This window comes from Rhinolophus sinicus, linkage group LG03 (genome assembly GCF_036562045.2).
Source record: "Rhinolophus sinicus isolate RSC01 linkage group LG03, ASM3656204v1, whole genome shotgun sequence".
NCBI lineage: Eukaryota > Metazoa > Chordata > Mammalia > Chiroptera > Rhinolophidae > Rhinolophus > Rhinolophus sinicus.
In genome coordinates this window covers 137,119,016-137,136,360 of record NC_133753.1, presented here as the reverse complement: position 1 = coordinate 137,136,360, position 17,345 = coordinate 137,119,016, and the positions used below count along the sequence as shown (strand labels likewise).

Sequence of the window (17,345 nt, the reverse complement as noted above, 5' to 3'; positions counted from 1 at the left end):
TAGACATTATGCTCCTACTAGGGATTACAGTGTTCCTAAAATACTAAAGCAGGTTTGACTTCTCACCCCCCGTGGCTAACCAATACCTACTGTCCTTTCTTTTTTCTCCCTGAATATCATACCTCTTGACCATATTCCTTAAGGGCCACTTTATCCCTAAAACTAGCATCTTCAGTTCAGCCTATTCCTTGTGCAGTACTGGAGAGATTGGACATCTCTATAAATACTCTTAACCTCTCATTTCTTCCTCACCACGGTCACTTTACTCCTTCACTTCTTCCCTCTACTTCCAAATTTACTATCTGAGAGTCTGCTTCTTTCCCAAATAATACCATGGAAGAAATAACATCCCTTAAGTCTTGTCATTGGAGATCTCAGTCGAGTAATTAATTTATATATGTACACAAACACACACCATTATCTTACAAGTATGAGACAGGAAACAGATTCTACCTCTTAAAAAAAAAAAAAAAAATCCGAAGGCCTAATTTGGCTCTTAGGCCAAGAGGGTACAAAATTCCTAAACTCCCCTTGATGTTATAATATACGGAGCTAAACTATTTGACTCACACAGTTTGAGTACTGTGATTTGTGTCTACCTTTTGCAATATTGGTTAAAACAGGGATCTGACACTTTAACTCACCCTTTTTAGTTTTAGCGTTTAGATACTTTTCCAGTTCTTTAGATAACACAAATCATGAAAATCTTTCAAACTTGAATTTAAAGCAACAATATTATTGTATTCAAGTCTTGGTATATAATTTCTAGAAGAGGGAAATTTCACAGTGATTTTTCTACCACAGACTCCGTTAAGCCTCTCTTTGTTGCAGCATTTTCCTTTTTTTAAGGAGGGTGCAGCTCACAGTGGTGGCCCAACCAGCAATCTTGGTGTTATCAGCACTATGCTCTAACCAACTGAGCTGACCGGCCACCCCAGCATTTTCCTTTTTAATTCAACTGTTACACCCTGCTCTTTCATCCTCCCTCCTGAACCATACCTTTGTATTCATATCTGTATTCCTGCCTCTGTTTTTGCTGAGTTCTCTTTTCAACATATTCTGGCTAAATGTCATATTCCTTAAGTGTGTTCTAGCTATGTACCATATTATAAAGAATTTATAGGACCTAAAAAGCTACTGTGTAATGTTCTTAATTATGATGAGTGCTTAGGTTTATTTGCATTTCTGTCACCAACTGCAAAGGAATTTCAGGCATCAGGGATTGGCCCATGTGGGAGATATTTTGGGAAAGTCCACACCACAAAGACAGTTGCTTGCTCTGCATAAATGCCAGCTCTGTTCACAATCATTATCTCCTTAGTTGTGTGTATTATATGGTTGAAGGTAAGTAACTAGATTTTTTTTATTACAAAAATTTAAAAATTACTACAGAAATATTTTCTTGTAACTAAGACTCTAATATAATTTTAAATTTCTGACAGTAAAGATAAACACTTAACTGTTAAATAAATGATAAACACTTAACTGTTAAATAAATGATCTTATATTTTTCCCCTTTAGGATAGTATCTTGTGTTTCAATGCTTGAGGGATCACCACCTCCTATAAGTTCTAGAAAAATCTATAATTTCCCTAAAAATACCACTGGTACCATTACATTGCAGTATATTTATTTCTCGTCTTGGAAAACTTCTAACAGAAGTTAGCTTTTGATTCTCCAAACCGCAGAACATATCACCCACACAAAACTTGACCCTATTTTTGAGGACTGAATTGTCTGGGTCATTGATAGGTATTTTACCAGTTTGGTATAGTGCTCTCTTTGGGTTCATTGGCATATCAGGCTATTGTTTGTCTTCTTAATCCTTCAGGGTCTTAGGAAGAACCATTAATCCACTAATTCTATGAATATGAATAAATCTATCCATGTATTTACATACGTCTATGTCTAGTTCTATGTATATAGATAGCAATTTTCCCATGGAACTATATGAATTAGATCTACGATCTAGACTATTAGTTATATGATGTGGTATTAAAAATCATTCCTAAGTGTATCATAAATGCTGTTGCTTCAAGTACGTAGGTAATTTTATTATAGGAAGCTATTAGATTAGTTTAATGGAATTAGTTCTTTAAAAATCTTTGCTACTTATGTGCCATCACTGGGATTCAAAATTTTGTAGTTGAGCAAATAGCCCAGTTTTTCTGATAAACTTGTAAGTAAATATTGTGTATTCTGATTTGTTTCTTAATATTCATATTTGCATAATGTTGGAATCAGGACGTCCTGTTTTTTCACTAGTATTTCTTCCCTTCTTTTAATTTCAGTTTCATATTTGTTTTTCAAATGAAAGCAATTGCTTTAAAAAGCCTGTGCTAACTTCTATTAAGCACAGTTGGTCCTGTTTTTACTTTATTGTGGACTCTTATTTGACAGAAAATGCTGTTAAATATGCAAAGTGGGTATATTGGTTCCATTATAAAGACAATATGATTTATACTGACTCTAGCAAGTCCAAATCACTTAATTTGTGCATCAAACCAAAATATGTTAAAATGTCACCTTGTTAATGATAAACAGTTAAATTGTGAAATAGCTATTTTTAATTTGATCTAAAAGAATATAATATGATAGATTTTTTTATACAGTTCTATATAACATTTAATGATCAGGAAACGGATATAATGTAAAGAACAACCTTTAAACTTTTTGAGTGGTGGCGTTACAGTGATTTTTCTCATTGCTTTCTGCATATTTTGATTATTTTAACATTAAATTCTCTATATCAGTAATTTGAGTAGCCAGACAAGCAAAATTTTAGGTTTTTAAAGCTACTCAAACTTCCTTTCTTTGGCAACATTTCTTGAAATAGCCTACTAAATAGCTTTTGAAACTCTTAAATACATAAATAAAATGCAAGCAGTAAATAAAATATATACAGTTAAAACACTTCAATTCCTCTGATAAAAGTGACTTTTAAGAATTATAAAAACAATTAGATTGTCTTTCCATTAGAATACAAAGATGATATTCACAGATATGCAGAATTTCACTTGTCTAGTATTTCTGAAAGGACCTATCGTTTTCTAAAGGAAATTTGCTTAAATGATTTATTTAAATAATTTCCTAGAATTATTGAAAGCAGCATTTCTCTGTAGTTGTGGTCATATGCCTTATAGTCCACATGTGGCTTTATTGTATGTGTGTTAATATGTGTTCTGCATTAGGCTAAATCATTATTTCTATAAACAGCATATATTACCAGTCTATGTTAATGGGTATTATCATTCAACAGTTGTGGTAAATGGTTAAAAACAACAAAGGATTATTAATACAATAAAGAGTTCCTTGTACAAGAAGCTACTTACATTGTATTTTCTGATGGTAGTGTTTTACATGTGTAACTATTTCATAAGACACCAAGCCCTATTGTGTACACTTTACAATTTTGTACTGACCAGATCCTCAAAACTTTTTAAAACTTTTGTTTCATTAAAAAGCCTTATCCTTAAAGACGCTTTATGTCCTGTATCTTGAATTTTAGGATAGTAGAGGGTTAATACATTACATCTCTTTTCCTCTTTTGGAACCAGTACAGATATATGAAAGTCAGATTTACTGATGTGAAAATACCATCGTTTTTACTGTATAAAAATATTTTATTTATGGCTTTAATGTGCAATTCCAGCATGCTTCTTAGTACATAACCACTGAATTGATTTACCCACCCAGGCAGTCAGTGTAGGCTACTACTGGCAGCTCCTTAGGACATATAAGAAAGTATTAATATGAACATCTTTGCAAATATTTAGATACGCTGAGTAAAGCATATCCAGTTAATTTTCTCAAGTAGCTTCTCCTCCCAAAGCCAGAGAGTGACGAAGGGTAGAGACGAACCGGAAGTGCAATTACCCTAACTGAAGTTTTCCTCTTACAAACTTTAAGCAAGGGAAATGAAGGTTCACTTTTGACCCTTAGCAATGCTCTTTGTTTGTAATTAGACATTCTTTCAAGTTTCACCATAAAAGGAATCTCAACCTTTAAATAGATACAGGTACAGATGTGGTTCATATATATCGTGTTTCCCCAAAATAAGACCTACCTGGACAGTCAGCTCTAATGCGTCTTTTGGAGCAAAAATTAATATAAGAGCCGGTATATTATATTATATTATATTATATTATATTATATTATATTATATTATATTATATTATATTATATTATATTATATTATACCTGGTCTTATTTTACCTATAAGACTAGGTCTTATAGTAATATAGGACCAGGTCTTATATTAATTTTTACTTGAAAAGATGCATTAGAGCTGACTGGCTAGGTCATATTTTCGGGGAAACATGGTATTATAAATTGTGTGTGTGTGTGCGTTTAGTCTTTGAAAATAGACTTGGTATTATAAATTGTGTGTGTGTATTTAGTCTTTGAAATTTTTTTACTTCACCAATTGTCTGTGACTATTCCTAGGCTCAAACAGTTATAATTTTTGAGGTTTACTTTTGTCTTGAAAGAAGCCAAATGCTATTGCTCTACTTATGACATTGATTAAATACTAATCCAGAGTTGTGGTGATGAAATTGTTAGAGAAATAGAAAATTTCCCTGATTTCTCTAGTTTGTGATTTCTTCATTTTTAATGATGAACTACATTTTCTCTGAGATACTATCTAGTTCGAAAATCCAAGCCTCACGTAAACAAATAAAAATATTGTATTCTAATTGGAAATGCTGAGTTTTCCCTTTCTTGCTTTAAAAATTTGCCACTTCAAATACAACTTGCTTTATGAACTACATTTAAATATGGATTAAGGTACTATCAAAATTTTGAAAACCATGTGATTTTTTTCAGTCTAATTTGTAGGTAATGAAATTAACATATATAACGGAGTTAAGAAATGTAGATTGTGAATAGGATTCAGATTCATTATATGTACCTACTATACTAAATTATAATATTAGGTGTAAATGCTGTTGGACCACGAGTTTTATCAATTTTTCCAGTACTTATACATACTCTTCAATATCTGTCCATAAACTTTAAAAATTAGTATAAAATCTGATTAAGTTTTATTGTCCACAAATGTCCTAATTTCACAAAATTGTAGCAAAAACAATACTTTTTAAATGAAGCTAATATGCTAATATTTAAGTATCTGTCCTTTGCCGAAGAATTACATTCATTCATAAGTGTATATTAGTGTATAGTAACGTAGTAATGCAAACTTAATGTTCAAACCAGAAAAAAATCTCATTTAAGGTCACATTTTGAGAAGATTATCTTTTAAAACTAACTTTATTGCCCATAAACAATTTTAATCTTGGTATTTATAATTAAGCTGTGTGTGTTTGATTCATTATATGTTTAGTGGCTTTAGTTTTTATTTTTAGCACTGATAAGTAAAAAATAATAATGTCAACCCTGTGAATAATCTCTGTAACATGTTATCTCCTTTATGTGTGTATATGTTAGATGGAAGATGGTGCTCCAAAGCATATCATCCAGATGACAGGATTTAAGATGGAAGAGAAGGAAGCTCTAGGCAAATTGCTTTTAAAACTAGATTGTACTTTTGTTAAGAGTGAGGTGAGTATAGAAACTTATCAAAATTTTGAAGATACAGAAAAATAACTAGAATTATAATACTGGCCTAAAAATGATAAAATGCCGCCTTGATATTATAAGAATCAAAAGAATGTGTTATAAAGGATATCTTACCCTAGTAACATTTTTTCATATGAATTTTTCCTTCCAGAAATACAAAAATTGTACACATCTTATCGCTGACCGCCTATGTAAGAGTGAAAAATTTTTAGCAGCTTGTGCAGCAGGTAAGTTAACTGTCATCCCTCCACCTTTGAAAAAGAAAGTCGTGTTAAAGAAAAGGTACCTTAGTATATGTGCAAAGATAGTATGTTTATTATATCAAACATAAATGTGTTTTTTCTGACATTTTTCTCAAAATACCTATATTTGATATAGTTTTTGCTTTATTTTTACAGAGTAAAACTTTATAACACATGAGAAATGTATTAAATAGGCAGAAATACTTCATCAAATATTTTCGTGTAAGTGCTTTATGTAAGAAACAATATTTTAATGAAAAGATTCTGTTGAAGCCTTAGCTGTTGTCAGTCAAGTTTCTTTTCTTTATCATTAGAAATAGTTAACATTTTTATTCTCCTGCTGCTGCCTCCCCTCCCATATATGTTATGAAGCAATGGTCATTCTATTGTATTTTTCTAAAGTTATAAATTCCATAAACCCAAATTAGGACTTAGTCTCTTCCTTGCTCCCTTTGTCACCATTGATGTTCCTTTCTGTTCTCTCTACTGTGATTGATCTGGTATATCATTAGTCTACTGATTGAAAAAAAAAATTGTATTCAACTGAGGTGAATTTACCATTGTTTTTGGAGTAACTTACCAGAAAAATACTTGGATTTATTGTTACCGCCACAAATGAAAACATACATCATCCCTAATGTTTAAAAAGATTCTTGATGCCCAGATAAAGAAACTACAGAATGTTTTTAAATACCCTGAAAAATTCTCTGATTCAATAAATTTGTTTTACAAAGTATAACAATGCTGTGAACATTAATTGGGAAAGTTTTTACCATAAGAGTAAGAATATAAATCTAACTCCAGATAGTGACTAATAATAGTAATCATAATTTAAATAATACCACATTTTATTAAACCTATATCTGTATTTTATTTACTTAAAATTAGAATTGTAATTATGAGCCAGATTACATACCGTGTTTCCCCGGAAATAAGACCTACCCCAAAAATAAGCCCCAGTTAAGATTGTCAGCCAGATGGACACGTTTAGTATGTTATGATGATGTTCCAGAAGAAGATGACATGACTGTATTTGAATAAATATGGATTGTTGTACTTGAAAAAATAAGACATCCCCTGAAAATATATCCTAATGCGTCTTTTAGAGCAAAAATTATTATGAGATCCAGTCTTATTTTCGGGGAAATACAGTATAAGACCCAGTCTTATTTTGGAGGAAACATGGTACGATGTTCAGTGATGTAGGCCTCTCATTACCAAAAACTTTAGGAAAACACAACATAGATCAAAGATAATGTTGGTGATGTAGTTTAAGAGTCTCATGTTGAAAAGTAAATGTTTTTTAACTACATTGGATATACAGTATTAGTTTCATGTGTACAACCTAGTGATTAGTCATTTATATAACTTATGAAGTGATCACCACAATAATTCTAGTACCCAGCAGGCACCATACATAGTTATTACAATATTATTGACTGTATTCCCTATGCTGTACTTTATATCCCTGTGACTGTTTTCATAAGTGCCAATTTGTATTTTTCAATTCCTTTCATCTTTTTCACCCATCACTCCAACCTTCCCCCACCCGTCTGGCGACCATCAGTTCTCTGTATGAGTTTGTTTCTGTTTTGCTTGTTTATTGTTTAGATTCCACATGTAAGTGAAATTATGTATTTGTCTTTCTCTGTTTTATTTCAGTTAGCATAATACCCTTTAGGTCCATACATGGTGTTACAAATTGCAAGATTGATTCATTTTGTGGCTGCCTAATATTGTATATATTTACCACGTCATCTTTACCCATTTATCTGTCGATGGACCCTTATGGTCCTTGCATGTCTTTGAAAAGACATACGCATCCCTAAAAATTCACTGCATATAATGTTGCAGTGAGTTTAGGGATGTGTATGTCTTTTCAAATTGGATTTCAATTGGATTTCTTTGGGTAAATACCCAGACTTGGAATTGCTGGGTCATACGGTAGTTCCATTTTTAATTTTTCCAGACTTGGAATTGCTGGATCATATGGTAGTTCCATTTTTAATTTTTTGAGGAACCTCTTAAACCTTTTCCATAGTGGCTGCACCAATGTACAGTCCCACCAGCAGTGCAGGAAGGTTGCCTTTTCGCCACATCCTGTCTATCACTTGTTGTTTGTTTTATTGATGGTAGCCATTCTGACAGGTATGAGGTGATATCTCATTGTGATTTTCATTTGCATTTCTCTGATGATTAGTGACATTGAGCATCTTTTCATATGTCTTTTGGCCATTTGTATGTCCTCTGGAGAAATGTCTATTCAGGTCCTCTGTCCATTTTTTAATTGGATTGTTTGTCTTTTTGGTGTTAAGTTGTATCAGTTTTTTATGTATTTTGGATATTAACCCCTCATTAGATGTATCATTGGCAAATCTCTTCTCCCATTCAATAGGTTTCCTTTTCGTTTGGTTGATGGTTTCCTTTGCACTGCTAAAACTTTTTAGTTTGAAGGAGACCCATTTGTTTATTTTTGCTTTTGTTGTCTTTGCCTTAGGAGACATATCCAAAAAACATTTTGGTAAGACCACTTCAGAGAGTATATTGCCCGTATTTTCTTCTAGTAGTTTTATGGTTTCAGGTCTTACATTTAAGTCTTTAATCCATTTTGAGGTTTTTTTGTGTGTGTTTTTTAAGTATATATATGGTATAAGAAAGTGGCCCAATTTACCTTGTTTAATGTATCTGTCCAGTTTTCTCAACACCATTTATTGAAGAGACTCTTTTTACCCCAATGTATATTCTTGCCTCCTTTGTCATAGATTAGTTGACCATTTAGGTGTGGCTTTCTTTCTGGGCTATCTGTTCTGTTCCATTGACCTATGTGTCTGTTTTTGTGCCAGTACCCTTTGTTTTGATTACTGTAGCCTTGTAACATGATACCTCCTATTTTGTTCTTGAGATTCGTGATCTTTTGTAGTTCCATACACATTTCATAATTATTTGTTCTAGTTCTGTGAAAAATGCCATTGGTATTTTGATAGGGATTGCATTGAATCTATGGATTGCTTTGAGTAGTATGAGCATTTTATTGATGTTTCTTCTTCCTATCCTTGAGCACAATATATACTTCTGTTTATTTGTGTCTTTTTCAATTTTGCCAAAGGTTAAATTTTATTTGATATCTGCTCTTTATTGTTTACTGCTTATCAGAAGCAAAGTCCTTTTCTGACTGACTATTTATTTGCTTTTTAGGAAAGTGGATACTAACTAAAGACTATATAATTCATAGTGCCAAAAGTGGCAGATGGCTTGATGAAACAACTTATGAATGGGGATATAAAATTGAAAAAGATTCCCATTATTCACCTCAGATGCAATCTGCACCTAAAAGATGGCGTGAGGAACTGAAACGCACTGGTGCTCCAGGAGCCTTCCACAGATGGAAAGTTGTCCTCCTTGTGAGAGCCAGTAAACGAAGTGGTTCTCTTGTGAGGTAAAGCAATGAGAAAACAATTTTGGTTTTCTTGAATACCTTTTTGTATTTCTTTGCAATTATTAATTTAGTTCAAATGACCCATGTTGGTTTACTGTTTAACTCCTAGTTAAGCCATTCTACACATTTAAGTGTATGTGTCTAATGAAACAAAATGTTTTATAGTATTGCTTTAAATTATTCTTGCAGTCTTTATTTTACTTTCCATGTTATTTCTTTTGGCCAAGTCAAGCAAAAAAATTTTTTTTAGTTTTAAAGCACTTTTAGATTTTTGTAAGTGAAATATTACATTACCACAAAGGCGCTTTTCTGTGTTTATATAGTGTAATCTTCATGGTTCATCTTGTTTCCATCATAATTTTATTTCTTTTTATTGTTTATATTATATTTTCAAAAGGCTTCTTATCAGATAAACTATCCTAAGATTGCCATGAGTTTTTTGGGGGGTGGAGTATAAGGGCCTTTTGTCACCTGTATTGAAATATAGTTTGTAGATTGTAAAATGCACACATTTGAAGTGTACATTTTGATGAGTTTGGACAAATTTCTGCACCCTTGCTATCCCTACTACAATCAAGATCTGTAACATTTACATTGTCCTACAGCATTTCCTTGTGTCCTTGCACATTTAATTCTATACTACCAATACCAGACAACCATTGATTTTCTTTGTCAGTGTAAATTAGAATTGTTGTTTTTCTTTAGAGGTTTATACAAATGGGATCATACTATATACACTCCTTTGATTTTGAGATTAATCCACCTTGTTATATCAGCAGTTTATTCCTTTTTTGTTGCTGATTAGTATTCCACTGTATAGCTATATCACAATGTTTATTTACCCATTGGTGAGCATTTAAACATATTTTTTCTAATATAAATCTGCTGTGAACATTTGAATCCAAGTCTTCACGTAGACAAATTTTCATTTCTCTTGGATAAATATCTAAAAATGAAATTGCTGACTCAGATGGCAGTTGTGTGCCAAATGGCAGTTTGTCATTTTTTTAAGAAAATGCCACAGTTTTCCAAAGTAGTTGTACCATTTTACATACCCAGTAGCAACGTATGAGCGAGTTCCAGGTGCTCTGTAGTATTTTTAAAAATCAGTTGACCATATTTGTGTGGTCTGTTTCAGGACTTTTAATTCTGCTCTATTGATATCTATGTCTACCTATACCAATAACACACCATTATAATTACTGTAGCTTTATAGTGAGTCTTGAAATCAGGTAGTATGAATCCTCCAGTTTTGTCTTTTTTTTTTTAATTAATTTGGTGATTCTGGATCCTTTATATTTCCATTTATATTTTAGAATCAGGTCAATTTTCTACAAAAACGCAAACTGGGATTGTGTTGAAACTGTAGGTCTAGATGGAAAAGAATTGAGATCTTAATATTGAATCATCCTGTTATATCAACAGAGTCTGTATCCTTCCAAGTCTACTTTAATTTCTGTCACCAGTGTTTTATAGTTTTCATTGTATAAGTCTTGCACATATTTTGTTTAATCCTAAATACTTCTTGTTTTGAGATGCTATTATAAATGGATTGCTCTGAAAGTTGTATCTGCATCTGTTGAGAGAATTGGCTTTTCTCCTTTATTCTGTTAATATGGTAAATTATTCTGATTGATTCTTATATGTTAAAGCAAATTTGATGAAGCATTCCACTTCCTCATAGTGTATTATCCATTTTTAATAATTGCTGATTCTATTTGCAAATATTTTATTAAGAATTTTTGTGACCTCAACCTGATAAATGACATCTATGACAAAATCTAAACTTAATATCATAGTTTTTTCCCCCCTTCATAATTGGGACTATAACAAGGATGCTTACTCTGACCATTTCTATTCAGCATTTTTCTACAGGTACTATTAGCTAATGCAGTAAGGCAAAGAAAATAGGCATAGAGTTGGAAAGAAAAAAAAAAATTGTTTTTATATCCAAAAGCCATGATTATATATTAAATAATTTACAAGAAGATGCTATAGAATTAGTGAATTTAACAAGATCAAAGGATAACAAGTCACTATATAAAAATTATGTTGTTATATACTAGTGATGAAAAATTGGAAATTAAAATTTAAAAAGCAATATAACCTTTGGTGTTTAGTAGTTTGATTATGTGTCTAGGTGTGTGTGTGTATTTTGTTTTCTATTTATAGTTTGTTATGTATATTTATGCTATATGCTTTGGGTTCTCTGACAATCTTGGACATGTGGGTTTTTTTTGGTCTTATATTAATTATGGAAAATTCTCGGTCATTATCTTTTATTTTTTGTTTTTTATTTAAGATTAATTAGATTAGTTCCAAGTGTACAGTATAGTGATTTGACGTTTTTATGCCTTACAATGTGATCACCCCACTAATTCTAGTGATCATCTGTCATCTTGCAAAATTATCACAATATTATTGACTGTATTCCCCTTGTCACCCATTCCCCAACCCCCTCCCTTTCTGTAACCATCCCTTTGGTCTCTTCCTGTAAGTCTGTTTGTTTATTTTAGATTCCACATATATGTGAAACTCCATGGTATTTGTTTATCTCTGCCTGACTTATTTCACTAACTGTAATACCCTCTGGAGCCTTTTATGTTGTTACAAATGGCAAGATTTCGTTGTCTTTTGTTTCTGTGTAATATTTTTGTGTGTGTGTGTGTATGTACACCACATCTTTACCCATTCATCTGTCGATGGACATCTACGTTGCTTCCATATCTTTCAGCTATTATCCTTTAAATATTCTGTTGTGTTCTTTTTCTTCTGGCGCTCCATCCCCATATATGATGATTCTGGACCATGTGATTCTGCTCCACAGTTTTCACATGCTTTGTTCTGTTTTTCTTTTTTCACTTTTTGTTTTATTTTTATGTTTCAGTTGGATGTTTCTATTGACCTATCCTCAAGTTCAATGATTTCTTCCTCAGTTGTGTGCAACATGTTGACAATGTTGTTAAAGAAATTCTTCTTTGATATAGTATCTTTTATTTCTACCATTCCGTTTGTTGTACTCTCTGCTGAATTCCCTACCTGTTCATGCAGATTGTTTACCTTTTCCTTATATCCTTTAACCTGTCAGTAAGTTATTTTAAAGTTACTTTCTGATAATTTCAACATCTGGATTATCTCTCTGTGCTGTTTATTCCTTTATCTCTTGACAATGGTGTGTTTTTTCTTCCGTGCTATTTGTATATGCCTTGTATTTTTTTTTCTTGTATGCATAGACATCATGTATAGAAGAACAGTAGAGGCTGAGGTGAATAATATTTATATCCAAAAATGGGTGTACCTCTCCCACAAGGCAGTTAGTATGGGTGGCTGCATTAATCTTACCAGCTGTTGAGCTTGGTTTGGGTTTTGTTAATGCTATGGTCACCGTGTCAATTTACTCCTGCAGTGGGCTAGTTTCTTTGATTTAGTGTGGGGCCTGGGTGCTAGAGGGTTTTTAATTAGTTTTCTTGCTTCACTCTCAGCTTTCGATAGTACCTGCACTAGTGGGTCATAGAAGGACTCTTTCTTCATACTCTTCCTCTCTTGCTTGTTATTCCTTTCTAGGATGAGGGTAAGAGTGGGTGTGTTCTCAGTTTGGCTGGATAAACTTCAGCCTTTTTTTCCCCCCTTCCCAAAGCTTTTATTCCTTTTCTTTTTATTTTTTTTTATAACATCCTAATGGGAATATATTATAATGGGGTTTTAATGTGCAGTTCCGATAAGCTTCAGCCTTAAGCATCCTTTGTGTTCTTGGACTCTGGGTTGGGACTTCCTTAATGTCAGAGTGTCAATCATCCATGGGAGCCAGATTCTGCCTGCTATCTGTGGTCAGGGTCTAGGCAAGAAAGTGTCATCATCCACTCTTCCAGTATTAGATCTCTGCTTTGTATTGGTGCAGAACCCTAAGCCCAAGTGGCATTCCTGACCACCCCCCCCCCCACACACACACACACACACAGATAGCTTTTGCTTCTATCCCTCAACCAAAAGCAATGGGTCTTTGTTTGGGCTGCACGGTAGGTTTTCCTACCCCTCCCTAGAAGCATATGGGTTTTACTTCTACTCTTCCAGCAGAAACAGTGCACCTTTCCTGCATTCTGAAGGCAGAAGACTTTCTTACCTTACCCAAATGACTCAAGGCTTTTGCTTCATATGCGACAAGGATCCAGGGACATGGGCCTGGTTTTTATGTCTATTTCTTGGAGCCAGTCCCCACGGGCCCACCTGTGCTACCAGTGGGGACTCCCTGTGTTACCTGCTCCTACCCTTTTTCATGCATACTTAATAGAGGCCTGTGGCAAAGAGGTTGCAAATGCGAATGGGCTTTCCTTGTCTCAGGAACTCTGTTATACTAAACTGTCATGCTTTCTACACTCAGCCCCACACTTATTACAATTTTACCTGATTCTTACCTGCTTTTATGACAACCACTTCTCTCCTGCACCCTGGCAAAAGTGAGATCGTTTGAGTGTCCAATGTTTTCGCAAAGGGGCTTATCATTCTTTGGAAATTCAGCTTCTTCATTGGCTTGTTACCTCAGTTCTCTGATGGGTTCATGAAAAATGATAATTTTTGTAGATTATTTGACTTTTTCCTATTGTTAAATGGTAGCAGTGTTCTCTTGTGGCTTTCTAAATCTTAAGTAGAACTTTCATGAAACTTGGGGGATGTGTGCGTCTGTATGTGCATCTTCTAAATCTAAATGTAGTGTTTTTCTTAAAGTATATCAGAGTTAAACTTTTTCAAAAGCTAATATTTTAGAGGAGGGTTGGCAACTACTTCCATTTTTTTTGTGGTCCAGAATGATTTTCTTGGATGTATGTTGACTTCTGAGGTAGCTGCTTCCTTGTTTTTTTGGCTTATGGAGGTGACTTTTTATTGTGGTGGGTTTTTTTTTGGCTTATTGAGGTGACTTTTCATTATTTTTTTGGCTTATTGAGTTGACTTTTCCTGAGGGAATAAATTTTAAATATTTGATTCTTAAAAACCTTTCTCATATTAAGAAGTGGATAAGTAGAAAGAATAGCCTGATATCTTAAACATCTGCTCTGAACAACTTAAAATGTAAGAAATCATTACAGTAGTTATTCTGCATGGCATTCACGTAGCCCAAAGGAATGAATGACTTTCAGGAAATTCTGCTCCTAGGAAGTAATTGATTTAGCTAATTTGTCTGAATATAGTTATCTTAAAAACACTCTCTATACTATTTACATTTTTATTTAGAATTTTGAAGGCTGGAAAAGCAAATGTTATTGTACCAAAAAGTTCATCAAGTGGAATAACTCATGTGATTGCCAGTAATGCAAGAATCAAGGCTGAGCAAGAAAAAGATAACTTTAAGGCTCCATTTTATCCAATTCAGTATCTAGGGGACTTTCTTTTAGAGGTAAGTAAAATAAATAGTACACATTTAAATATGTTTATTTTTTAAAATAGCCATATAGTGAAATGTAATAACGTTACATTTTGTTCTGAGTTTTGAAAATATGATTGGAAGTGATTAAATGACATATATTTAAGGCAGTTGCTCTCAATTATTTAAGTATTTGGGAATACTTTTGATAAATCTGAAAGAAGCTTATTAAATTTAAAATTTGTCTTATTTTGAGTTTCTACTTTTGTTTTCAGTTCTTTAGTGATGTTTACTACAAAATAATTTTAAGCATTTTAATGTCAGTATAAATACAATAGCACTGGACTATAGTATATGAGAATTTTGAGGTTATTTTCCATTTGGAAAAGAGGGAGCTATTTCTAAGGATTTAGAAATATTTTCCTATCCTATTCTCCTACCTCCCTCTTCCCACTTGGTACAAATACCAGTTTTTAAGTTGTTTTAATGGGAACAACCCTAGAAGAAACACTCTGGAATTAAAGAAGAGTTCTTGAGAAGAGTCACTCAAAATAAAGAGAAACCTCAGTGTGTCTAAAAACTGAACCTTGATCTTCCAAGAAAAACTGGCTCCTTCACTGTTTTCCATCTCAATAGATACCATAACCTTTTTTTTTTTTTTTCATATATTTTATTGGGGAATATTCGGGAAGAGTGCGTTTCTCCAGGGCCCATCAGCTCCAAGTAGTTGTCCTTCAATCTAGTTGTGGAGGGCGCAGCTCAGCCCCAAGTCCAGTCGCCGTTTTTAATCTTTAGTTTCAGGGGGCACAGCCCACCATCCCATGGAGGAATTGAACCGGCAACCTTGCTGTTGAGAGCTCGTACTCTAACCATCTGAGCCATCCGGCCGACCCTCCAGAAGCTCAGCGGCAGCTCATTGTCTTCAGTTTAGTTGTGGAGGGCACAGCTCACTGGCCTATGTGGGAATTGAACTGGCAACCTTGTTGTTCAGAGCTTGCGCTCTAACCAACTGAGCCGTCAGGCAGCCCCCCCATAACCTTTTATCTAATAATTTATGACAGAGACCTGGGAATCATCCTTGAAACCTTTCCTGTATTCCCCAAACTGTGTCAATTACCAAGTCCTATTAATTTTATTTCAAATAAACAAGGTTGGACAATAAGTTCACAAACTCATCCTAGAAAAAAAAAGTGCTATGTACCTCATTAACAAATATCACTATGGTCACCTTCAAAGTACTCCCCTTGGGAAGCTATGCACCCATGCCAGTGCCTAGGCCGCCCTTCAAAGCAATTTTGTAGTTCTTTTTCTGGAATGGTCATCACAGCTGTCCTTGTATTACCCTTGATGTCCTGAATGTCATTAAAATGTCTTCTGTCAATATTTCATTTATCTTCGGGTAAAGAAAGCAGTCATTGGGGGCCAGATCAGGTGAGTAAGGAGGGTTCCAATAAGTTATTTGTTTATTGACTAAAAACTCCCTCACAGACAGTGCCATGTAAGCTGGCGCATTGTGATGCAAGGGCCATGAATTGTTGGTAAAAAGTTCAGGTCATCTAACTTTTTCACACAGCCTTTTCAGCACTTCCAAATAGTAAACTTGCTTAACTGTCCAGTTGGTACAAATTTGTAATGAATAATCCCTCTGATATCAAAAAAGGTTAGCAACATCGTTGAAATAAGTTCACGAACTTAATTGTCAGACCTCTTTTTTCTCTACTAATATCATATTGAGTTTATCCTCTTTCCACTGTGCTCCCGGAATAAACTCCTAATTAGTCTTCATGTTACTCCTTTTTACTCTTGCTAATTTCCTAATTACTCTTTCTTTCTCCAGTCCATGCTAACTCATTCAGGAGCAGCCAAAATGCTCTTTCTAAAATAATTCTGATCCTGTCACTCTCCTACTTAAAACCCTCCAATGTCTTCCCGTTTCCCTTAGGATAAAGTTCTAAACCTCTAACATGGCTTGTAAGTTCCCATAGGATTCCTATTTTTCCAACAGTAGTTTGCTCCACTTTGTCTGTGCTCACTGTACTATAACAAAACTGCCTTTCCCCCAGTTTCCTAAATAGGTAAACTACTTCCTGTCTCAGTGTCTTCTCAAAAGGTATATCCTCTGTCGGACAGGGTTCTCCCCACTACTTGCCCACTCCTTGTGCCTGCCTGCCTTCTGCTCATCATTCAGGGTCTGGTGATAATGTTGCCTCTTCAAGGAAGTCTCCTGGTCTCCTTATTAAGTTAGGTTCACCTCTAATGTGTTCTTATATCATTATTGTGCTTTATAGTACTCACTGTAGTTGTAGTGAATTAATTGGCTGATTACTTGGTTAATGCCTTTTTCCCCATCTAAACCAAAAGTACCGTGTCATCAAGGATGAAGTCTGTCTTTTCCATACGTATGTCTGAATCATTTGCATAAAGCCTGGCACATAAGTTCTCATTTTATATTTGTTAGGTTAATAGAGAAATTATGAAAGACCTTGAGTCTTCCAAGAGTAGATGTAATATATCATTCTATAATTACCTTTCCCTACTGAGGAGCAGCCTTATAAGTTGGAAATTTGGCCTTACATAGTTCGAGGGATGTATCTGCTTGAAGTAAGGATAATCTGATTGCCCTTGACAGTGATTGGGCTAGGGATGGACATGGGAACCAGTTCCAATCCATAGGACAAGAGAAGAGATATGTAAGAGTTTCTGGGAAGTTTATTCTTTGTTCTGAAGAGAG

General features: G+C 33.9%; 1 protein-coding gene across 3 annotated transcripts in view; it reads left to right on the top strand.

The window, feature by feature from the left end:
- SLF1 (SMC5-SMC6 complex localization factor 1) overlaps positions 1-17,345 on the top strand; it is a 62,325-nt gene that overhangs the window by 2,457 nt on the left and 42,523 nt on the right. For 2 of the 3 annotated variants that reach the window (XM_074328713.1, XM_074328712.1), the window contains exons 1-5: positions 1,324-1,344; positions 5,449-5,562; positions 5,732-5,807; positions 9,018-9,258; positions 14,485-14,647. In XM_074328713.1, the coding sequence (XP_074184814.1) occupies positions 5,449-5,562; positions 5,732-5,807; positions 9,018-9,258; positions 14,485-14,647 (594 nt within the window). In that variant the 5' untranslated portion in view covers positions 1,324-1,344. Of the gene's footprint in view, positions 1-1,323; positions 1,345-5,448; positions 5,563-5,731; positions 5,808-9,017; positions 9,259-14,484; positions 14,648-17,345 lie in introns of those variants that run through there. The other variant, XM_019711755.2, reaches the window with a different exon arrangement.